This window comes from Hippopotamus amphibius, chromosome 16, assembly GCF_030028045.1.
Source record: "Hippopotamus amphibius kiboko isolate mHipAmp2 chromosome 16, mHipAmp2.hap2, whole genome shotgun sequence".
NCBI classification, from domain to species: Eukaryota; Metazoa; Chordata; class Mammalia; order Artiodactyla; family Hippopotamidae; genus Hippopotamus; species Hippopotamus amphibius.
The window spans coordinates 46,117,909-46,142,527 of NC_080201.1; the positions used below are offsets into that span (position 1 = coordinate 46,117,909).

Below are 24,619 nucleotides of genomic sequence, written 5' to 3' on the forward strand. Positions count from 1 at the left end.
AAAGAGTAGCCCCCACTCACCACAGCTAGAGAAAGCCTGTGCGCAGCAACAAAGACCCAACACAGCCGAAAATAAAAATAAATAAATAATTAAAATATATTTAAAAAAAAATGGACTGGAGTCCATTGTCCATTGCCTTGGAAATGCTGGAAAAGCTCTATCGTAGACCTTTCTGCTGATTTGGCCATTTGTGCAGATACTTGGTTTTAAGATAATTGAACCTTAATGTTGGTGTTGAATATTACCATTTCTGCTACTTCTCTATCTGATGTGCATCCTTGCTCTCCCATCTGCATAACTGCCCAGGACAGTATTGCATATGTTACAAAAATTGTTTGCATCCAAAGATGCTGGAGTAATATATATGGGCTTGCTTTTTTCATATATTGTCAGTTTCTCAAATTATTTTTTGGTTCAATTTCATTAATTTCCAGTATTATTAATTTGCACAAGTGTTATGAGGAGGGACAGCTGTTATCATTAAAATGGTATATTACTGTATGTAATTGAAAGTTTTAAAATTTAAAAACAAATTTTTTTCTCATTAAAATAAATTTTCTTAAAGCTGGAAGCTCCTTGACATCCTTTGGAACGGAAGCATCAAACAGCAGTACCCTATCCCAAAGTAGTGCAGTTGGTTCTGCCTTTACACAGGATACAAGATCTCTAAAAACACAGTTATCTCAGGGTAAGCTGTTTTTTCCTTCAAAAATTTCCATTCTAAATTTCTGTAGTAGTTTTTATCTTTCTCTGAATGTAAGAGCTTTTGTAGCTTGTAACTCACATGTATAATTTCTGTTTAGTTCTTTATAATTTTTAGAAATTGTTCAAATAAGTACATTATTGAATGACTTCTACTATTTAGACTTTTTATAATTCTTAGATCATAAAACTGAAACAGTGAACATTGTTTAACTTTGACTTTTTTTTCTTACAAAGCAATTATATTCCTTGTATATATAGTACTTAAATGTTACAGGTCAATCTCAGACTCACCAATGAGGATCGACTATCCTTAATGAATTTGAAACAGTAGCTGAGGAAACAAACTATTCATTATGCTGTTGCATCTTTCCTAGCATCCTCATAGAATCTAGAGCAGTGGCTTTCAGCGTGGACCACTCACAACTAAACCATCTGATCTGGAATGCGTCTTAAAAATGTAGATCCTAAAAACTGCTTCATCAGAATCCCTGGAGCTTGGAGATCTGCATTTTAATAAGCTTCTTAAAGGATCCTGTTTCATGTCTTTTTAATTCTGTTTTTCCACCAGCCAGTCTCATAACCTTCAGTGGTGCCAAGTTGCCTTATCTTTAACTGCTGCTAAAGTGGGTGATCCTGGCCCATTGCTTTATATGGATGTTTACTTTTAAATAAAACAATGTAAAGACACAGAAAGATGCTATGATCACGACAGTACTTTTTAAATCTCTTGAGGGTAAAATGAAGCCACTGCTAAACTTAATCCTATGTATCTCACTTCAGATATTTTGAAATAGTTGTAGTTACTTTTATTCATATTGATTTAAAATAACTTTTTAATTTTTTAACATTCTAAAGATTTTTTGTAGGTAAATTAGAAATACACTAAGCACACTGTATACCACGGGGAAGTATATTCAATATCCTGTGACAAACCATAATGGAAAAGAATATGAAATAGAATGCGTGTGTGTACGCACACGCACGTAACTGGATCACTTTGCTGTACAGTAGAAATTACTCTAAGTTACTTTGTAAATCAACTTACAGTTCAATAAAATAAATTTTTTTTAAAAAGACATATACTAAGCATAAGAAGAAAGTAGAAATATCCATAATCTCATCACCCAGAAATAACAAATATTTACATCTAGATTTTTATCTAGATTAACATAAATGTATATTTGTGTGTTATGTATTGGTTTGTTAATTTTTTTAAGATTTCCTTCTTAGAGAAAATACTTAATCTTTTTTAAGCTTTAGTTTTCCATATTGTAAAACAGGACTTTACTGATAAACTAACAGACTTATTGTAAGGGTTAAATTGTTTTAAATGTATGCAGTGCCCTTATCATAGTGCCTGAAACATAGAACATGCTCAATAGATGTTAGCTATCTTTTTTTTTGAAGTTAATTAATAACCAGCATTAACTGTAATATTGAAGCACGAAAAAAAAAAAATGAAGCACCAGAAGGATTCTTATTATTAAAATCATAAATAAGGATTCTGGTTCTCGTTACTACTCAGCATTGTTATGGAATTTTTAGCTATGTCAGAAATACATGAAAAAGAAATAAGTATGAATGTTAGAATTAGCATTATTTGCCGATGCTGACTTTCTACTTGGAGTTGAGAATTCACTTAAAAACTAGAACTAATATAGGAGTTAAATTAGATATAAAATGTAGAGAATGGTACAAAAATCAATAAAAATCCTAAAGCCTAACTTACTCCATTATTAATGGAGATAAAAGATGTTCACAATAATGAGAAATAGAAACTGTATATAAAATACATAATAAGAAATATGATGGCCAGCCTCTATGATGAAAGATAAAATGTATTAGAGCAACATAAAAGAAGCTACGTATGATCAGAGAAGCATATCTTATTCCTAGATAAAAAGATTTAGTATTAGGAAGACTTTACTTCTCATAATAATTAAATTTACTGTACTTTCAACAGATCTACATAATATAGTACAAGAATCTAATAAGATGGATACACAGACTATCTTAAAAATTAGCATATGGACTTCCTAGGTGGTGCAGTGGTTGGGAGTCCACCTGCCAGTGCAGGGGACATGGGTTCAGTCCCTGCTCCAGGAGGATCCCACATGCCGCCAAGCAGCTAAGCCCGTGTGCCACAATTGTAGAGCCTGCACTCTAGAGCCCGTGAGCCGCAACTGTTGGACCTGTGTGCTGCAACTACTGAGGCCCACGTGCCTAGAGCCTATGCTCTGCAACAGGAGAAGAGACTGTAATGAGGAGCCCGTGCACCGCAGGGAAGAATGGCCACCGCTCGCCGCAATTAGAGAAAGCCCGTGTGCAGCAATGAAGACGCAAAGCAGCCAATAAATGAATGAATGAATGAATGAATGAATGAATAATAAGCATGCAAGTATACCTAGACATTTTAAAAATAAAAGTAATGAGATAGGGCTTACCTCCTTAATAAAGTATACATAAAATAAAGCAGTGCAGGAATAATTTAGAAATGAATAGAGCAAAAGTCAGAAATAGATCCAAGTATAAATAAGTAATTAGTATATGATAAAGATATTATTTTAAAATTAGTAGAGGGACTTCCCTGGTGGCTCAGTGGTTAAGAATCTGCCTGCCAGGGCAGGGGACATGGGTTCAATCCCTGGGCCAGGAAGATCCCATATGCTGCAGAGCAACTAAACCCTCAAGCCACAACTACTGAGCCTGCGTGCTGCAACTACTGAAGCCTGAGCACCTAGAGCCCGTGCTCTGCAACAAGAGAAGCCACAGCAATTAGGAGCCCGTGCACCACAATGAAGAGTAGCCTCTGCTCGCCATGACTAGAGAAAGCCCGTGTGCAGCAAGGAGACCCAACACAACCAATAAATAAGTAAATTTACTTAAAAAAAAAAGTTTATAAGATCATTTAATGTACTATTATAAAATGACCTAACAATAGGCTTTTCAAAAAACTTAACACTTGTTTGACAAATAAGTCTGTTTATAAGTGATAAGCATTACAGAATAAACATTACAGAATGTAATGATAAACATTACAGAATGTTTTCTCTTAGACCAAACCTTATGTAAACCACCATGATTTCCCATTATAATCAGTGGGAAAATTGCAGTGTTTCTATTAATGGTAGAGTAAACTTTGTCATTAATGGCTGGAAATGGTGGCACACATTTGCAATTGCATACTTTAAATAACCATATACTTGGAGAGTATTACTGGTAAACAGTTCCTGAAGCATCTGGTGCACAACAACCAGTGTGCAGATAGCACAGGTGGGTGGTAACATTTGCAGCATATTTGGGAATTTTTTTTTTTTTACATACAATGAGTGTAATTTTTTCAGGACTTCCCTGGTGATCCAGAGGTAAAGAATCCACCTTGCAATGCAGGGGACGCAGGTTCGATCCTTAGTCAGGGAGTTAAGATCCCACATGCTGAGGTGCAGCTAAGCCCATGAGCCTCAGCTAGAGAGCCTGTGTGCTGCAAACTACAGAACCCACGTGCCCTGGAGCCTGTGTGCCACAACTACAGAGAGAAAACCCGCACACCATGACTAGAGAGTAGCCCACATGCCACAATGAACGATCCTGCATGCCTCAACAAAGATCCCAATGCAGCCAAAAAAACAAACAAACAAATAAAGTTTTTTTAAAGATGAGAATAATTTTTTAAAGCAAAACCTATTTTGGTGCAATATCATGGGATATGAGAGCACCTTGAGCAGAGATTTACAGCAAACGTTAGGGACAAAAAGCATAATAGGAGCACCCAGTGTTACGTTGTTCTGTTCATACTGTGATCAGGCTCTGACCTCAAAAAAGGAAAAACTGGAATTTGTAAGTACAAAATCCATATTAAGCGAAAACTTGCCAAGAGATCATTCAAATAGCAAAGGATGAGTATGCTACTGTGTAATTATATGTTGGGTTTATTTGCTGCCTTTGAGTATTGATGTTTATTTACCTAAGCCCCTAAGCTATTGAAGAACTTCACCTGACTTTCTAGCTCTTTACTTTCTTTATAGTGGAAATTTAATGGGGATAATACTTACAGATATAAGGGTACCCACTTTAGACATATCTTCAGAAAGTACTAAAAAAGTTAAAGCCTCTAAATAATGGCTAAAGTGTCACTATAATCTTGTGGTTGTGGTTATTGGGAAAAGCCTACACCTGACCTGCCTAAATTATATTTGATGATATTCCTAGGGGATTTTGTACCAGAGTTTTTTTGTTTGTTTGGGGTTTATTTTATTTTATTTTTATTTTTATTTTACTAATCTAGTGACCAGCCCACTAAAGATAAACTTTTAAACTCTGGTCTCTGAGTAGATGGATTCAAATTGTGCTAAGGATTGGAATTGGTAAAAGTCAAACTCTAGACCTTTTTCTGGGGGTCTAGGTTATTTTGAAACTCCCAAAGGATAAGGGTAGTTTCTTATCTTTTGGTTACGTTTTAGGTCGTTCAAGCCCTCAGTTAGACTCTTTGAGAAAAAGCCCAACCATGGAACAAGCAGTACAGACCGCCTCGGCCCACTTACCTGCTCCAGCACCTGTTGGGAGAAGGAGCCCTGTACCACCCAGGCCTTTACCATCTACCAGCCAAAAAGCAATAGAGAATCAAGAGCACAGGCGAGGTAGAACTTTAGCTATTTACTGTTTCTTAATTGACTGGTCAACATCTTCCATTCAACTTATTTTCATTAAAAAGGTTTACTCTGTGTGAATGATCCTAGAAAGTTTAAACTGAACTTGATAGAATGTTCAGTCTTTCAAATTTGACTCAAAGTAGTGATGGTGGTGGGAGTATATAGAATTTTGGTTTTTTTCTGGGTTTGTTTTTCCATTTCTAACTTCCCAGAAGTTTTTGATTATGTGTCCTAAGTTGACTGTCACTTTCTGTATGTTCTGTAGCTGAGGTACACAAAGTGTCAAGACCAGAAAATGAGCAACTCAGAAATGACAGCAAGAGACAAATAGGTAAGTTGTTACTTGAATCTGAAAGCCCTATTCTGTGCTTTTCAATAGAACATTTGAAATGTATGATGCATAATTACTGTTAAAAAATGAATAGCAAGGGTTGGTGACTATAAAGGAGTAGCACAGGGGAGTTTCATTGTGGTAACAGAACAGTTCTTTATCTTGATTTTGATGGTGGTACTATGGATCAAAATGTTATAGAACTGTACATAAAGACACCATAAAATGAGTACGTGCAAAACTATTGAAATCTGAATATGAGATCTGTAGTGTAGTTAATTACATTGTAGAGTGTCCTGGTTTTTCCCGGTTTTTGATAATGTACAATAGATGATCAGGATGTTGCTGTTGGAGAGGAAACTGGGTGATGGGCATACTGGAGCACTCTGTACTGTTTTTTCGATTTTTTAAAATCTAGTTTTTTCAAAAGATTTTTTTTTTAAATCATTATTACGTGTCAGAAACAAATCCTATTTGTTAGTAGGCAGTTGTCTTTTAATATATTCTTGAATGTTATCTGCTAGTAGGATTTGTGTACTTACATTGTTTTATGGCTTTCTCTTTTTTACTGTCTTTTGTGTGTTTTTATGTTTTTGTGTCAGTTTCATGTTAACACTATAAAATTGTTTTCATTGTTTTCTATACTTTTACGAATGGAATTGGGAGTTCCTTGGTTGCCTAGTGGTTAGGACTCAGCGTTTTCACTGCCGTGGCCCAGGTTCAGTCCCTGGTTGGGGAACTAAAATCCTGCAAACCACGAGGCATGGCCAAAAGAAAAAAAAAGAGTGGAATTATTGGGAACTATATTCAATAGCCTGTAATATACCATAATGGAACAGAATATGAAAAAGAATATATATGTATAACTGAATCACTTTGCTGTACAACAGAAATTAACACAGCATTGTAAATCAACTATACTTCAATAAAATAAATTTTTGAAAAAAGGAAAGAATTGTCTGTACCTTAAAAATTTGAGAAGTTTTCTCATTAAAATTAAGCCCTGGGCTTTTTTAAGTAATTGTTCAAGAACTTTAACTTTCTTTCGTGATTATTGATTTAATACAGTTGTATACTTTATCTGTTTTGTAATCTATAACATTTACCCCAAATCCATCCATTTTATTGTTTTCAAATTTATTAGCAGAGAATAAATTATAAAACTCTTTCGAATTAAAAAATAAAGGCAGTGTGCGATCACCTTATTATTATAATAATTGGAAGATGATCTTTCACTTAATTTTAGAAGACTAGATATAATTTTAAATTATAAATTATAATAAACTATTTCTTCTGTAATTTTTTATATATATTTTTTTAGGTTTTTCTGGTGGGTTTTTTTGTTTTTGTTTTTGTTTTGTCTTATTGAATTTGTTACAGTATTCCTTCTGTTTTCTGTTTTGGTTTTTTGGTTATGAGACATGTGAAATCTTAGCTCCCCAACCAGGGATCCAACCCTCATCTCACTCCCTGCATTGGAAGGCGAAATCTTAACCACTGGACCACCAGGGGAGTCCCTATATGTATTTCTATTTGTGCTGTGTGCCATAGAATTACAGAGGGTTTGGTTTGGTTTACTATGTTTCTTTTTTTTTAATTTGGAAAAAGAAAGGACCCTCTCTTCTCAAGATAAAATAATTGCCATGCTTCCATCATTCAAAAATCATGTAAAGTAGCTCTTGCTTTGGCAGCACATATACTAAAATTGGAAAAATACAGAGATTAGCGTGACTCCTGCACAAGGATAACACATTCGTGAAGCATTGCGTATTTTAATGTAAAAAGAACGTATGCATATGTGTGTGTGTAGCGTGTTTGTTTCTATCTATCTGAATCACTTTGCTGTACACCAGAAACTAATAACAACATTGTGAGTCAACTATACTTCAATTTAAAAAATAAATTAAGAATAAATCCTGTAAAGCAATAAATGAAAGTATCTTTCACTGCCCTTCAAAGATTAAACCAGAAATACTGTGCTGTACTTTCTGGCTTATGGCCAAGACATTTTCAGTAGTAGAGTTGAATATTTAAACATCTTGTTTGTCTGGATTTAAGTGTCTGGATATGCTACTGTGGGTATTTGTGGTTTGTTTTCTAAAACTTAGACAATTTGCCAAATTTCACTGAACAGTGAGCACAGACCTGTCTATTACTCTGTAGTCACTTCTGATCTTTGTCAGTATGTGTTAAACATTTCACATAATTATAATCGTTAATTTGCACTGCTTTGTGCTCTGTATTTTTCTGGTAACTCACGTCTAATACTATTCCATATTTTTCTTTAATTTTTTTTCTTCTTAACTGTTCCTCTTGTGGTGGATATTTGGGTTCTCAAGTTTTCACTATAATTTATGCGACTTTGGTATTGCTTTATCATACCTCATAAATCTTGTTATTGTATTAAATTGTGGAGAAAAAATAGATACAGAAAGACTTGAATAATATGGAGCTATTTAGAGGGAGACAGTAAAGGTAAAGCCAAAAGTGGCTGGAGTGGTTGAGACCTGGTGCTTCTTATCTTTTGTGTTATCTTGCAGTTTGTGCTGATACGTGTTCATTTATTTTTCTCACTGTAAATCTTGATTTCTGTGATCCTTTCCATAAAAGGCTTCCTAAATTTTGAGAACCCAATATATAGTTGACACTTTGTAGGTATTAGGGATATAAGCAGAACAAAGTAATTTAGTACAGAATCTCCCAAATTGTTTAGTTGTATACTGTTATCAGTAGCATGTATGAGTGTAAACCTCATAGATACAAATTTCATGTGTGCCATTTATAAATTTCATGTTTCTAAATTTTATGTGCTCTCCTCAGTCTTTTATGTATTAAATGTTTGTGAAACTTTGTTTCTTTTTTATATTAAAAAATATAAATATAGTCATGTACATAGAACTTGTAAGCATTTCTCTTGTTGACCATAAAGACCACAGTAATAGCTTCTGCTTTAAACCAGCTTATTCTTTATTAATATAGTTCCAGGTGCTCCTTCAGCTCCAAGGAGAGGGCGTGGGGGTCATCGAGGTGGCAGGGGAAGATTTGGTATTCGACGAGATGGTCCAATGAAATTTGAGAAAGATTTTGACTTTGAAAGTGCAAATGCACAATTTAACAAGGAAGAAATAGACAGAGAGTTTCATAATAAACTTAAATTGAAGGGTGAGTTTTTATTTTTCAGCTCAGAAAATACTCTTATTTGACTTGTGAATTATGGATGCTTAGTACAAGTCTTGACTTTTATGGTATGTGCTTGTTTTTCATTAGAAGATAAACTTGAGAAACAGGAGAAGCCTGTAAATGGTGAAGATAAAGGAGACTCAGGAGTTGATACCCAAAACAGTGAAGGAAATGCAGATGAAGAAGATCCACTTGGACCTAATTGCTATTATGACAAAACTAAATCCTTCTTTGATAATATTTCTTGTGATGATAATAGGTACAGTCTTTTAAGCTGCTCTTACGCTGTTAGGAGGTTGAAGTGTGAAATGATTTCTTATAAATTCACAAAGTTTAATGAATACTTAAAAATATCTGGGCACTACTCTGGTGGTCCAGTGGTTAAGAATCCACACTTCCAATACAGAGATCCTGCATGCCGCATGGCATGACCCCCCCCAAAAAATCTAATGACCTCAATTTTTTAATGTTTTATTTTTCTAAAAGAAAATAATTTATATTAAAATTTTAAGTGATATTACTCTTTGAAAAAAAGATAGTCATACGTTTGAAATCATACATTTGAAAATTAGTAATTAAAATAGAAACATTCATCTAACATCTAAACACCTTTTACTTTACCCCTCTACAGTGTAGTTCAGAAGTTTGCTGATATAGTAAAACTCTGCTATATTTCAGTAAATGTGGATCCAGAAAACGGGTTAATTAAAGGACCCAGCATAACTAAGAGTTCCAGAGTTTCTGCTGCCTGATCCTAATTGTCCTCCTGGCTGCAGTTTGGTGCCACCTGCTGGCAGTTGTCTACTTCACTTTAAACGTGGATGACTATGATTCTGAGTCCTCTGATTGTCTGGGCTGTGGGGGCAGCAGCAGCAATTCAGATGCTTCAGGCGTCAGGTCCAAAGGTCGAGCCAGGAACTTACTAGGAACTCACGGATCTACCCTCTATCTCCTCACATCCTGAGACAAGGTTTCCTTTCTTGGCTTTACCCTTTCTTCCTTTGGGGCTGATTGGAGTGTAGAGTGAATTGCCAATCCCATTTATTGGGGCTGTTGTCAGTTTCTTTGTATTATCAACTGCATTTGCAAGAAACTTAATACCAGTCATATTTCCACATGAAGTTTAACAGAATATTATAGGAACATATTGCCATGGACAGCTTGTGATGACTTAGATGAGGTGCTTGTTTTTATTTGATCATTAGGAATTACTTAGCCTTAATTTGGGAATTAGTGCTACATAGGTTTGCTGGAAAATGTTCTTTAAAACTTGATACACTAAAGATTATTTGTTCTCATAATAGAGAACGGAGACCAACCTGGGCTGAAGAAAGAAGATTAAATGCAGAAACATTTGGAATCCCGCTTCGTCCAAACCGTGGCCGTGGAGGGTACAGAGGTAGAGGAGGTCTTGGTTTCCGTGGTGGCCGAGGACGTGGTAGTGGCCGAGGTGGTACCTTTACCACTCCTCGAGGATTTCGTGGTGGATTCAGAGGAGGTCGTGGGGGCAGGGAGTTTGCAGATTTTGAATATAGGGTAAGTATTATTACATGCTTTGGTGTTGGCTTGCAGTTGTATGAAATTCAAAATGTTTTAAACTTTTATCTATTTGGGGTGAATTTTTTAGGGCATTCGTATAACTTCCATTTGACTTCAGTAGACCATGTATTTGATTAAGATATTTATATATAATTTTAAGGAAGGAATAACTTCTTGGTTAATGAATCTAATTTTTTTTAACTATTTTCTTTTTAATTGGAGGAAGTAAGAAGTAGAAATGTGATATTCTTTTTTATCTATCATAGAACCATGATTTCAGATTTCATGGAATGGTAAAATTTCTTCCAAAAATGTATATATTAAAAAAAAAGAACCATATTGTATCACCTTTATTTCATGTTACGGAGTATGCTTGAATACCAAAAGAATCTAAGGAGAACATACTCCAGAATAGAAAGCAGACCTAGGCATTTAATAGCAGCTAACATTTATATAGTATTTCTTGTGTGCAAATGAGGAAATAGGTATAGAGATATTAAATAACTTGGCCAAGGTCAGCTAGTAAGTGATGATGTTGGGTCTTGAACATAGTAAATTTGTTCCTTAGTCAGTGCTCTTAATTAGTTTTGTGGAAAACTCAACTATATTTTCCTTGGTTTTCTTACTTTCCCATGGTCTTGAAAATATCATATTGGCGTTTGGGAACTGCTATATGTATAATTTATTTATGAAGTATAGTTGATTTACAGTGTTCTGTTAGTTTCTGGTGTGCAGCAAAGTGATTCAGTTATATATGTGTATATATTTACTTTTTCATATTCTTTTCCATTATGGTTTATTACAAGATATTGAATATAGTTTCCTGAGCTATACAATAGGACCTTGTTGTTTATTTTATATGTGTCATTTATTTAAAGGTGTCTCTAAGTCTGTGTTACTATCCTAGTCATTGATTTTAGGGATAGTGGAAAGGAAGATATATAATCAAAGAAAGGATCAAAATCCCATCATAAATAAGTCTACTAGGAATTACAGAAGGCAGCAAGAAACAAAAAGACCTGGCAGGAATTTCCTTATTCAATATTTAAAACTGGTCATTGTTGAGATCCCTCTTGAAGGGTCATTGTTAGTGGCTTTTGGATCTGTTCTGTTAATTTTGATGCCTTTGTTATTGTGTCATCACAGCCAAGATTGCTGAAAATTAGCCTCAGGTCATTATCTCAGGATATCCAACCATGGTAGCTGTAGCCTGATGTAGCTACAGGACTTCTAACTTGCAAAATGGCCATTCCAGCTAGGAGACTGTCTTAGAAACTACAGAGCTCCTCTTACTTGCCACTGTTACTTTCTTGAGGTTAACAGTGACCTCTGCGTACAGAATTCAGTAACCTTTTCACACATATTTGCCCTTAACTACTATGCAGTATTTGACACTGATAACTACCTACCCAACTTGGAGCCTTTCTTCCTGGATTGGGTTTGTTTTGTTTTGTTTTTTTTAAACACTTTTGATATTTTTCTCTTAAATAATGTATGTTCCTCAACACAGACTGTAAGGGAGGGGCTTCCTGATCTGCCTGCTTCTTCAAGTCAGAGATCTGGTACTTGCTCTAGATCTTGTTGCCAGTGGGGCTGCCCTTTATTTCATTCATTCTGCTACAGATATGTGGGCCTTCTTGCTCTTGTTTAGTGCCAAGCTTATTCCTATCTCATGACCTTTTTACCCATCCCTTCTGCCTGCCCTGTTCAGTTTGTTCCATTGTGTTCATGTCTGTACTCCTGCATAGGCTTGAGCTCTCCCCCCCCCCCCCCCCCCCCACTTCCCTCTGTCCTCTCCCGCAACAATTTCACCCTCCCCTTTCTGAGCTTGTCTCTTCATAGCTTCTAATCAATTTTTCAACTTGGACCTTGTGTGCTTTCACCTACATTTTTCTGTATTTACTTGTATTGTGTCCTGTGATCAACTTAAACTCAGCCTTCCTCGGAATGACCTCATCATCTTCTCACTTTCCCATCATTTCAGTTTGGTATTCTTTTTGTCTCTCAGGCATTGGGAGTATCCATGATCATGGCCCATTTCCACATCACCACGTTCATTCCTTTCAGGTGTTTCTGCCAACTACCATAATAACCCACTAATTGGTCTTTCAGACCTTCAGTTTCTCTTTACCTCACTTCAGGCATATCTGCTACCTGTTGAAGGACCTATGGCAACTCCTTGTTGAAGATCACATTGAGTCAGCTTGGTTTGAGAAAAAGTACGTTTAAATTAGACCTTGATCTTAATGAGAATTTTAGTAATTTTTGCTAATATGACCTCAGTTGAGTTGTTAAACCTTTCAGGCCCTCAGTTTTGACATTTGTGGATAGAGAGTTGCTCGGTTTCATTTCAGATACACCTTTTAAAGACCGTTAAAATCTCAGAGTTGGAAAGTATCTGAGAGATGTGCCCTCCTGGCCAAGCCAAAAACTTCTTCTGTTGGTATCCCTTCTGAGGGCTGAGAGTTTATTACTGTTTCTAAGAGCATTCATCCCACCCCAAGGGTGCTCTAATTGTTAGGATTTCACAGACACACATAATTTTGAATGAAAATATTTTTCCCTCTATCTTCAACTTACTAGCTTAACTCTACCCTTGTCAATACACAGAATATATACACTTCTTCATGATGATTTTTCATATGTTTGCAGAAAATAGCTGTCATGTTGTCTAAGACTGGACCATTACTTCCCTTTATCTAAGTAGGCATCAGTAAACCTTTGAGTAAGTAGGCACTCTGTGCATAGTATATACACTTATTAATGTAGAGCTTTGTTTTGAAGCCATGTCTCACCGTTCAGCCATTTTGAGTCTTTTATTAAAATTCAGGCTGATGGCTAGAAGGTTCTAACATGACATTGCACTGCCTGCTCTTTTTACTACGTAAGGGTCCCATTTGATACATCCAGCGCCATTTCTTATTACCCTTTAACCTGTCTGATTCAAGCAGGTTGACTCACGGTCATCTCTTATACACACTGCTTGATTCCAACTCTTAACTTCATTCATTGACCAAATATATTGAATTCTTCATATATGCCAAGCTCTATGCTGGACATTGTTGGTAACAAAACACATTGCAGTCCCAGCCTTCTTGATGTTTATAGTTCAGTGGGAAGACAGACACAGCTGAAAGTCAGGGGCTTCCTTTCAGTCTTGCCTAAGGTTTGCTCTATCCTTAGAAACTTCTCTTCCTCCACTGATTTCTTCCTTTTCTGACCTCCTGTGGTGTCTGTTTTCATCACCATATGTTTTACATATACTCATACTCCCTCTTTCATGTGTTTTGTTTTGTTCTGCATCACCAGCTAGATGAGAGCCTCTGGCATTAGTGAATATGTATTTTACTTTTCTTTCCATCAGAACACCTATCTCAGCATGGAGCCATAGTGGGCTTGAAGTTAAGTACTTAGCATATTGATTAGGAATAAGTTACTTTAGCCTTCAGTGAGGCTGAAGGTCGTCCATCAGTGTGGCTAGCCATTGATTGTCCATTCCAAAATTGAATGATCCTTCTGTCTGCCACTAGGTCCCAGACCTTCTCAGCAGCCTGTTCCTTCTAAATCATATCATCTGGCACCTTTAAAGGTGGAAATAGTGATTGACCACATAAAGGAGATTTATTTTCAAAGATTAAACTTGTTTCTGAAACATCTGATACTTCCTCTCAGAGATGAAGTGTGGTGGCATTTGCAGCACCCTTCATGTAATAGGTTAGCTTTACTCTTCATGCTCCACTGACATGAACATTAGAAGCAGATCTGGTTGTTTAATGAAAACATGGGTGAAGATGGGATCATATATTTTTTTCAGAACTCCTTAGAAATATCAGTCAGACTAGAACCTCTCTCCCAATCCTACATCCAATAGATAGTTAGGAAACCAAGGACCCAGAGGAGATAACTCTCTTGATCTAGGTATAAGCTTTAGCCAAAATTTACTCTTTGACTTCTGAGTTTTCCTTAAGAATAATGTTAGAAACATAAACTTGTGATGAGTTTGATCCTGTGGTGCTTTTTCTTTTCTTTTCTTTCTTTTTTGGGGGGTGGGAGATCCGGCTGGGGATACTAAGAGTGTAGCCCACTCCTATTTACTGCTGTTAAGGAGGTTAAGCCGCCATGGTGGGTGAGACAGGTTGCCTTCCATTTGAGTCTGTGTTTCTTCAGAGAGGGTCCAGAGACAACAACGTATCTGAAATGACTCAGCATGGTACTCTCTCCCTTTCCCCTTTTATTTTCTCCTTCCCTTCCTGCTACCTCTCTGTCTCCCCCTCCTCCTCCCTTCTCCTCCCTCTTTCCCTCTTTCTCGCTTTCTTTTTTTACCTTTCAGAAAACCACAGCTTTTGGACCCTAAAAGGTCTGGATTTGATCATACAGCTTTCTGAAAGGTAAAAAAAAAAAAAAAAAATGGGGGCATGTGAAGGTTGGCATTGGTGGTTTGGTGTTTTATACACAGATAAAGTTAAGTTTTTAACATATGAAGTGTGTATTTCTAACAGTTGGGGTGAGAATCAGCAGTAAAAATCAGATCCATGGTAGCAGCTAGTCCTGAGGAAAAGAGAAGCCCTTGGCTCTGTGTACAGGCCTTTGTTTTAGGATTAATCTCACTGGAAAGCTAGAGGCTCCTTGAGATTTTTATTGCTTTCTCCCTAATTGCTTTTAAAAACATTTCCCAGGCAGCACTCATTTTCAGAACTTATTTCAGATTTAAAAGTTGTCCTTTTAAAATGAATTTGCAAATCGTTGCTTTCTCCTGACACATGAAACTTTGAAGAGAAATGTTACTTTACAGCCTGGATACTTTTATTGCTGAGTAAAAATATCAAAGACTTGGGGATTTTATTTATCATCTTCCAAAATATGTTGTCAGTTGTATTTGATGAGTTTGACTGCTATGTTGAAGGCTTAATTATTTTTTGAAATTATTAAGATAGCACCAAAGGTAGTAGGGTGTGCCTGTATCTTAGCAGGGGGCCTTCTTGCTACGACAAGCCCACAATACCACTGCTTTAACCTTTACTAACTGGAAAATACAGTTAACAAATAATGAGCTACTGCTGGGTGTGTAGGTTCTAAAAAGTGTTCGCTGGAAATCAGTGAAACAAATTTATACATGAAAGTAAGAGGAGGGTTATATGTAAAGGTAATGAAAAAAACACTTTAAGCAAAATAAAAAGAAATACTTATTAATAAACCTCAATGGCTTGAAACATGAGCTAATTTTTTTTTCCTTTTTAGAAAGACAACAAAGTTGCTGCATAGTCTGCAAAGAAGTCTTTGAAAATAGATGGATTTCTGGCTCTTCGTGGTCCTGAGAATTGGTTTCAGTCTTTGAGAAGAATGAAAAAGTGAATTTGCTGTATATTTGTCACCAGCACTGGGTTTTTGTTTGTTTGTTTTTCTGCTTAATTTCAAAGATACAATACAGTTAATTTTGGGGGTGGGAGGGAAGGCTCATCTTAAGAAGTGAGCATTAAATATATTTGGAATAGCAGAAGGTTAAGTAATTTCTTATGTATAGTTAAACTAAAGCAGTACTCCAGTGAAACTTATAAGTATTTTTTCATCACTGAAAGGATTTTTCTTATCACTAAATTGTATTTGGCAATTATTGCAAGTTGCCTGCAGATAGGGCCGTGATACTGTGTTTTGAGCCACAGAAGGTTGTGTGTGTGTGTGTGTGTGTGTGTGTGTGTGTGTGTGTGTGTGTACCTGTCTGTCTGTCTGTATCTTTCTTTCTTTTTCTTTCTTTCTTTTTTTGGAAATCCTGTAATATCCCTTTTGAGGTGGCTTATTTCGTCAATTAATTAGGGTGCTGGATGGTAGAGAATTTTGTCAGTCAACTATGTACACACAGTAAATACTGTTTCTTAGGCAAAGGTAACTTTTTTATATAGTTGTAAAATTCCATTATATCCCATTGCCAAAGAAACATTAAGAACTTTGTATAGCTGTATAAAAAGCAACTAATTTTTTAAAGAATAAACATTTTAAAGTCAGCAAACATACTGTGTCCTTGCAGAAGTTGATGCGCTGAGGAGCAGAGCTTTGGGTGGGTCTTTTTTTCATAGCTTTTCAGGCTTAAGATTGTTGGTTTTTGTTTTTGTTTTTTTTAATGTTTGGAACATAAATGAAGATTTGATACATTCTTTCATTATCTAAAAAGGATAAACTACTCATGCTCATTGTAAGAACTTTATTTTGTAGCAAATGGCATATCACAGGATTTATCTACATAATAGGTATTTTCAGTATACAAATGTAAATAATCATAGATAAGAATGTACTTAGCTGTATTTTCAAATAAGTACCCCCTCCTTTTTTAAGACAATAAAACTAGGTGTCAATTAACCTGTTCTTCCTGATATGCCTGGAATTTTGTCTTGATACCTTGACTCATTCCATTATATTTCAAGAGGATTCAGAGTGTTAGAAATTATTTTGGCAACCTATAAGATATCATAACACTGGTCCTTAGGCCTGTGACCCACAAATGACTCAGTATAGAGTTCATTGCTAATTATAAATTGCTAGTAAATCTTTTTGATATTTTAAGCTATAGTGGAAAAAAAATCTGGCCACTTTTGTGTTTTTATGAAGGCCGTGGAATAAAGGGATCCAAAGATTTAAATATTTTTATCTATTTTGATTTTTGTTAACTTTCTCCTTAAAATATTCAGTAGTGATAAAGCTATGGAAACCTGCACTGTAGGAGAATTGGAATATTTAAAGGTGGTTGATATTTTATATATCTTTTGTATAGCTCTACAAGAAAATGTTTTGTAATTTGCTTTCATTACTTGGTCCAGTACTTGGCAGCCATAGTTTAGGTAATATTGTTTAATACTGTTTGTTTGCATGTTAACAACAAAATCTTTTGGAGGACACACAAATCATGATACTGAACACATTTCTGAGGCATTCTGAACATCAAAGCAAGTGCTCTGGCAATACCCGTATAGACTATTTGAGATGTCCTGGGCGGATTTGAAGACGAAAAAAACTGTAAATACCAGTTCAACATGCTCTGAAAGCATGAATTCATGCATTTTCCAAGCCCTCTGGGTCGTTGACTAGGGCATTTGGTACCCCAGTAATAACTGGCAGCATGACATACCTGCAAGTGCACCTTACAATATTAAAGCAAGGTTTTTATTCTAAGACAGAATAAAACTGTTGAATAAAAAATGTTCGTCAAAGTTCTTTCTCTTTAAACACTAATATTCTCTTACAATAGAAAGTATAGTGAAGGGCATCTTTAACACGTAAGAATGGAGTTATGGTCATGTTTATATTCCCTAAAATAGCTAAATTTCTGTTTTCCTAGGATTTATATATTGTTGTAGATGTTTAAAGCTAGAAGCCCTTTCTCTCCCTCCTGGAGTGCACACAGCTCCTGAGTTACAATCCATGACATGAGGAGACTGTGCGAACCAGGCACAGGCCAAGCTGGAAACCTCAGGCTAGAATGCACCCTCTGTGGGCAGGCAGGTGCAAAAGAAGAAAATGGGAAGGGCTGATTCCTCTGAAACTTGTCTTTGGATAGACCATTTCTCCTTCCAAAAGCGCGACAATGAGGGGTAGGGAGACTGGTCAGGAATGTTAATTCAGCTCAGTAGATCTTACTAATCAGGGGTGAGCTGACATCTGGGGAGCATTTAGGAATGTGAAAGCACGTGTTGTGGTTGTCACAGTGACTCGGGACCACCACTGGCATTTAAGAATAAGGGCCAGGGTGGTAACTGTTCTGTACGATTCTGGACAGTGCCACATAATCAATTATCCAAATTGCAGCAGTGGCCCTTCCGCTTTGAGAAACACTGACCAAACTCCCTCTACGTGGAAGGACAATGAGTAGGGAATTAATTTTCCCCCGCAAATTGTTAAAAAACTTTACTAAAGAATCTTTACATGGTATATAAAAGGGAAAGGACCTTACTTCCAGGAGTACTGTTAACACTTTGGAAACTCATTATAGCATAGGAATTACCACTTCATCCTGTTCTCTGTCGGTAGTTCATGAATCTCTTATCAGAATCACCTGAGGAACATTTTTTAAAGTACAAATTCCCATGCCCCACACTTGGAGAGTCTGATTCTGAAGTTCTGCAGTGAAACCTGGGAATCTGTCCAAGTCCCACAGGTAGCCCTGATCCACCAGGTTTAGAAAGCCAATTTTAAAATATCACAGCTGACTCATCTACTCTAGCCCCCTCCTTGTAAGGGCCTTGGTGATGTTTCTGTGTAGAACTATTTTATCATTTCTCCATCCTTCCAAATTCAAAATATCTAGGTTATGACTCCAGCATGAAGAGTAGGAAAGAACTAAGTGGAACTGGGCAGGGGGGTGGGGGGTGCATTTCTGCAGGACAGAATCTAAGGGGAAACAGGAAGATTGAGACTCATTTCCTTTAGGGTTTGGCTGCTTTGAGTACCAAGACTCAGTTCCTAGCATATAGGAAATGAGTGTGTGTGGTTTCTGTGTCTCAGTTTTACATGGCTTTTGTCCCTGTCTCTGTGGGTTGTCAGTCTGAAAGAAAAGCTGCTCTTTCTGCAAAGCCCTGTGGTAACAGCATCACATCCATGTCTGGATTCAGTGTTAAAAGATCCCCTTGCCCTGTTAGTTCAGAGACTATAAGCAGGTTTAACCAGTGACAGTGGGGAGAATGTCACAGAATAAAGTGTTGAAGGTGAGTGAGCTCTTAGAGGAGCTCAGACGTCAACCAGTTTGCTTAGTTTACCTGCTTTGACTGTGATTTCAAAAGATAAGGAGTATTAGGACAATCAGAATCAAACTTAGGGAAGTAAGTAGCACCATTAATCTCTGACTCTGGGTGTGCTTAATGGGGATTTGCTTAGGGCAGGCTGACTTAGCTTCTCCCAAGGTAGAGACACTGGGACAACTTCTTGGCTTAGGAGCCACTCAGGCGAGGGAAGTAAGGGAGAGCGTAGCTTTGAGCAGCAGCGACTTGGAGGCCGGCAGTAGCCAGTCAGCTAGTGTTACACTGGGAAGCCGAAGATGCAGGTCCCAGGCCCTGCTCTTGTGGGGGTCATCCCAACCTCCTGAGGAGGAGTGACGCTGAAGTTTTTATCCTGTTTTTCAGAGCCAGGGTTAGTGAAAGCGAGCTTGTGGTTTTTGAGACAGTTCTAAATCTGGCTCCAAGAGTGCATGGTGAGACTGAATCTAATGTGGTTTCTGTTCTCAGTGATGGTGCTGAGCTGTGAGCCAGTGATACGGGTGTTCTTTAAATTCCAGCTTGGTTCCTATTTTAACAGACTTGGCTGACTGATAAAAATGTTCCCAGGTTTAGGTCATAAACATCAGAATCAACCTGAATCCAATTCTAGTTCATAATGAATGTTGACTTTAGAGAAATGCTTTAAAATGCACTGGTGTCCATATTGTGGTTTATAAAGAAATAAAGCAGCTCTGTGAGGCCAAAGCATATTTCATTTCAATAATAAGGCTTTTGTAGAGTGACTCATGGTTTAGGTGCTCAGAAACAACTGAGAGTGGCCAGCCAGGAGCTCATGACCCAGAAAGTCTTGCCTTTGCCTCCCAAACTTGAAGAGCAGTCTGGGAGTTAGAAGGGCAGAGAGCAAAGAATGCCAATTTGAGGAAGTGTGAGAAGCCTGGGCCAAGGCGAGACTGTAATGAATTCCAGTGACTGGTTTACAGTCATCCCAGCACAGAGAACAGGAACATGTTTACTAGCTGTGTGGAGTGTGCTTCTGTAATCCTGGTACCCACTTAGTCATGATAATCCTCGGGTGCTGGCCTCGCGCAGGACTGTTGATGAGAATGCAGACCCCAGCATTGCAGTTCAGGATTTTGCTTGTGCTGAAATTGTTTTGTAAGTTTTTTTTAATGGGTTAGTTGGGTGACTATCCCTTGCTCCATTCCCCAGTGTTTAATAGCATTTCTTTGTCCCAAAATGGGTATTGTAGCTTTGCAGATTGCAGTTTACAAATGAATGAGGTATAGTTTCATTTTTTGTAAAAGTAATACATTGTAAAAAGGATATGGGCAGTATGGAAGATGGTTTCAAATATACATAAAGGAAAAGAAGAAAGAAAATCTACAATCCCACCATTCAAGGTTAATCCTTGGTAACACTGTTTGACTATATATTCAACCTGGCATTGTTCTGTACAGGCATGGGCTTTTCAGCAAAAATAGATTCACAGTGTATGTACTGTTGTAAAACTTGCTTTTTCACTTAGTGTATTGAGCAGCACCGTTTTGTTTTAAAGTATGATGACATACACAGAAAAGCCCACATACCATAATTACCTACGTAAACAGTACCCAGAAACCCCTTTACAGCATCCTTCCAGTAGGCCCCCCTCCCTCAAAGGTAACCCCTTTCCTGACTTCTAACAGCTTAGGTTCCCTTTGCTTGTGTTTGTTCTTTATATAAATGGAATTATAGAGCCACGTACTCTCTTGTGCTCAGCTTCTTTGCCCAACATTGTGTTTGTAAGATTCATCCATACCGTTGCATTTGGCAGTGGACTGTCCTTTTTTTGTTGCTGTATAATATTCCACTGTGTTAGCAGACCATGATTTATCCATTCTACTGTTGATACCGCATTTGGGTCATGTGTAGTAGCTTTGGGCTGTTAAAATAATGCCAGCACTGTTTTTTCCTCCACAAGAGAAGCTGAAGTTGGAGTGGGTAATAGGAACACTGACTTACACCTCTTAAGGACTTTGAGTATTGTGAAAGCTAGTAGTGCCCAGCTATGGTGCCGCTCCACACTTGTGTGCTATGGCAAGGAATTTGTAACGAAGAATAAAGTACCAGAAAATCCTGATGTGCTGTAGATGTAGACGTAGGTGTGTATATTAGAGCAGATGCAGGGTTGATTCTCCTCTGTGGGCCTAGCCTTTGTTCCCTGAGGACACTGCTGCACCTACCACCCCACCCAGTGGCAGCACTGGAGTATTCCTTGCCCTGTAAACCTGTGTTCAGGATGTGGGCTTGGTGTCCTTGCTCCCTCCCTTCCTGGTAAAACCCCTGTCTACTCTGTTCAGGCTTATGTGATCCTCTCACTCTCCTGGTTACCTGATTACTCCCATCTTCTTAAAAAATTTATTCCTGCCTTTCTCTCCCTCTGCACTTCCATCCTTCCACATGACTTCCTCTGTGTGGTTTACCCATCTGTGTTGGGAGTCCCCAAGATAATCATACTCATGGCTATGATTCTTACAACAAAAAGGTGCAAAGCAAAGTTAAGCAGAGGAAAGGGTGCATGGGCAAAGTCTGGAGTAAATCAGGCTCAGACTTTCAGAAGGGACTTTGAAAGTGGTGTCGCAGAGGATGTACTTCATCCCCCCGGCAGCGAATTGTTCCAACACGTGTGGAATGTTTACCAGGAAAGCTCATCAGCGACTGCGGGCCCAGGGTTTTGATCGGGGTCTGGTTATGTAGGCATCTTCCGTGTGGCACATACTAAAATCCCAGACCCCCAGAAGTAAAGCACAAATAAACCACATGGATTGTACAGCCAGTTTAGGCATAGCGAGCCACTCCTGTCAGTTCTGGGAATGATGGAAACTCTCCTCAAATCCTGGTTTCTAGATGTCAGCCAAGAGCCAAACTTGTAAGCAGTCTTTATAAAGGATAGCAGGCCTGCTGTGTTGTCTTCTGGACCCATCCCACACCCTGGTTCCTGCTCCTTGTCCTTTGACCTTTTCTTCTCATCTCTTCCCCCCCAAACTGTAGACATACCTGGGCCTTGTCCATCAGCCTCAACTGCATCATCTCTGAATCATGGATTTAGATACCCCACACTTTGATCTGCCAACTGGCTTAAGAAATAACTTAAGTACATGCATACACACAACACATAGAGTGACTTAACCACTCCTTTTCTCAGTAGCTGCTTTTAGCTTGGTGCAGACCTCCAGGTCGGGAATCTTTCTACTTTGGAATCGTTGGCTTCCCTCTTTCTTTTGCTTTCCCTATCACCATCTCCAACCAGCCTAGAGTGCTTGAACCATCATTATCTTACAAATAACCTTAAACTCGCTTGCTCCTCTTTTGAGCTTTTTGTGCTCTTGTCTGGAGAAACATCGACCCTGAAAGCATCCACCCACCCACATGGTCAGTGTTCACTCAGAGGGCTGTGTCCTGCGGGAGAGAATCACAGTTGAATACATTAGTACCACTATGAGTCTGATGACGGCTCTCTCCTGGCACTCAGCATTGCCAGCAAAACTTGGTGCTTTCCTGTAATCACCTCTCTGCAGTGAGCAAATGGCCCTGCTATCCATTTCAAAGGGAACTAGAGGACAGTGGATGGAAACTGCCTCAGGCACTTACCACACTCTCTAAACTAACCTCATATGCATCCAGCGTTTTCCTGGTTGTCCATATAGCAAAAAACTGCTTGTGATACTCCAATAAAGAGCTTTAAAAGAAAAAAAACTGCTTGTATTGTGGTGAACTCCCACCATTCCCAGCCTTACATTACTGAGTTACCTCTTTGCCTGTATCTTCAAATTCTTCCATGATAAAGGATCCTTTCTATTTGCATTTAATTACTATGCTAGCATATTATATAGCATATTAATGTGTTAATAACCATCTATGTATATACAGGCGTAACTTGGAGATATTGCGGGTTCAGATCCAGACCCCAGTAAAGCAAATACAGTATCACAATAAAATGAGTCACACGAATTTTTTTCTTTCCTAGTATTAAGTTAGATTTACACTGTAACTGCCTATTAAATGTGTAATAATAGCATTATGCCTAAAAAACAATGTACATACCTTTATTTTAAAATAATACTGTTGGGAAAATGGTGCCAATAGACTTGCTTGACACAGGGTTGCCACAAAACTTCCAATTTGTACAAAACGCAATATCTGCAAAGCATAATAAAACGAAGTATGCCTATAATTGTAACTATGTAGCATTTATGTTAGAAACTTCTTTTTTAAGAAAATTATCCTTGAATCCTACATCCTCCCCCGTCTTCTTAGCTCTTGAACTGTCTAGATGCCTGATCTCCCTTTCACTTCTTAACCCACTTGTTCTGCTCCATACACCACCAAAACAGTTCTTGGTAAGGTCACTAATGATCTCCAGTGAGCCTTTCGAAGTTTTCCTCTTACTTGCTTTACAAAGCATTCCATTCAGTTGACCTCTTCCTTCTGAAAATTCTCTTGTCTTCTTGGCTGCCAGACTCCTCGGGTTTTCCTCCCACCCTCTCTAGCTGCTACTCCTCAGTCTGCCTGTTTCTAATTCTTCAGTCACCCCATTTTGAAATAATAGTGTTCCTCAGGGTTCAACGGTAGCTTTTTTCTCTTGTCCCCACCCTGCTACACACACACACACACACACACACACACTACGCAGTGGAGTTTCCCACATTTGGGGAAATCACGGGTCAGCACATCCGGAGAAGCCTCACCCTGGGAAAACCACCTTTGTGATCTTGTTATCTCCCCTGCCAAGTAAGTTTCCTTTTTTTTCTCTCTCTCTCTTTAAGCTGCATACTCTCTGGCATCAACCCCTGTGGCCTTAACTATATGGAGTTATTCTCACAGTCACTTATCTAGCACAGATCTTTTCTGAGTCTGGATCTGACTTTTTTGGTTGGTTGGTTGGTTGGTTGGTTGGTTTTTTGTTGGGTTTTTTGTTTGTTTGTTTTTGGCTGAGCTGAGAGTCTTACAAGTACAGGATCTAGTTCCCCAACCAAGGATTGAGTCTGGGGCCACAGCAGTGAAAGTGCCGAGTCCTAACCACTGCACCAGCAGGGAGGTCCCTGGATCTGACTTCTTGAAGGTCTTATGGTAGCCTCTCAAATGTAATGTTCCCCAAATGGAAGTGATGATCTTCCCTCTGCTTTTCTTCCAGTGTTCTCAATCCAGTATGTAGCAACACTTTCTACTAACCCGACTGTGCTGGAGATGTGGAAGTCACCCTTGATACTCCATTTCTTTCAATTCTGCACCAGCTTCATGCCTGTTACCAAGTTCTATCAATTCCCCTTTCTAAATATATCTAATACCTCTTTTATTTTTAAAATATTTAATTATTTTGATAAGAGTTATGTATGCATGTGTTTTAATTTAAATGCCTCAGAAAGGCTTATAATGAAAGCTGTCAGTCATGCTAACAGTCATCCCTTCCTACCCATAGTCTTTTGCTTTTAGTTTTACTAATTTTCTGTAGAAAGGGGGAAACTGTACAACAAATG

The 24,619-nt window shown here is 37.8% G+C and overlaps 1 protein-coding gene and 2 pseudogenes across 1 annotated transcript in view; 2 read left to right on the top strand and 1 right to left on the bottom strand.

Moving 5' to 3' along the window:
- Positions 1-16,408, top strand: part of LSM14A (LSM14A mRNA processing body assembly factor) — a 50,881-nt gene extending 34,473 nt beyond the window's left edge. Inside the window, 11 exon segments of the mRNA XM_057710976.1 lie at positions 566-688; positions 5,166-5,342; positions 5,620-5,685; positions 8,665-8,847; positions 8,953-9,124; positions 10,170-10,401; positions 12,546-12,584; positions 12,586-12,623; positions 14,735-14,768; positions 14,770-14,792; positions 15,643-16,408. Of these exon segments, the coding sequence (XP_057566959.1) occupies positions 566-688; positions 5,166-5,342; positions 5,620-5,685; positions 8,665-8,847; positions 8,953-9,124; positions 10,170-10,401; positions 12,546-12,584; positions 12,586-12,623; positions 14,735-14,768; positions 14,770-14,792; positions 15,643-15,685 (1,130 nt within the window). The 3' untranslated portion in view covers positions 15,686-16,408.
- Positions 7,365-7,460, top strand: LOC130839457 (U6 spliceosomal RNA; annotated as a pseudogene).
- A 7,324-nt stretch (positions 16,409-23,732) lies between the features above and the next one.
- LOC130839472 (U1 spliceosomal RNA) lies at positions 23,733-23,881 on the bottom strand (annotated as a pseudogene).
- Positions 23,882-24,619: the final 738 nt, after the last annotated feature.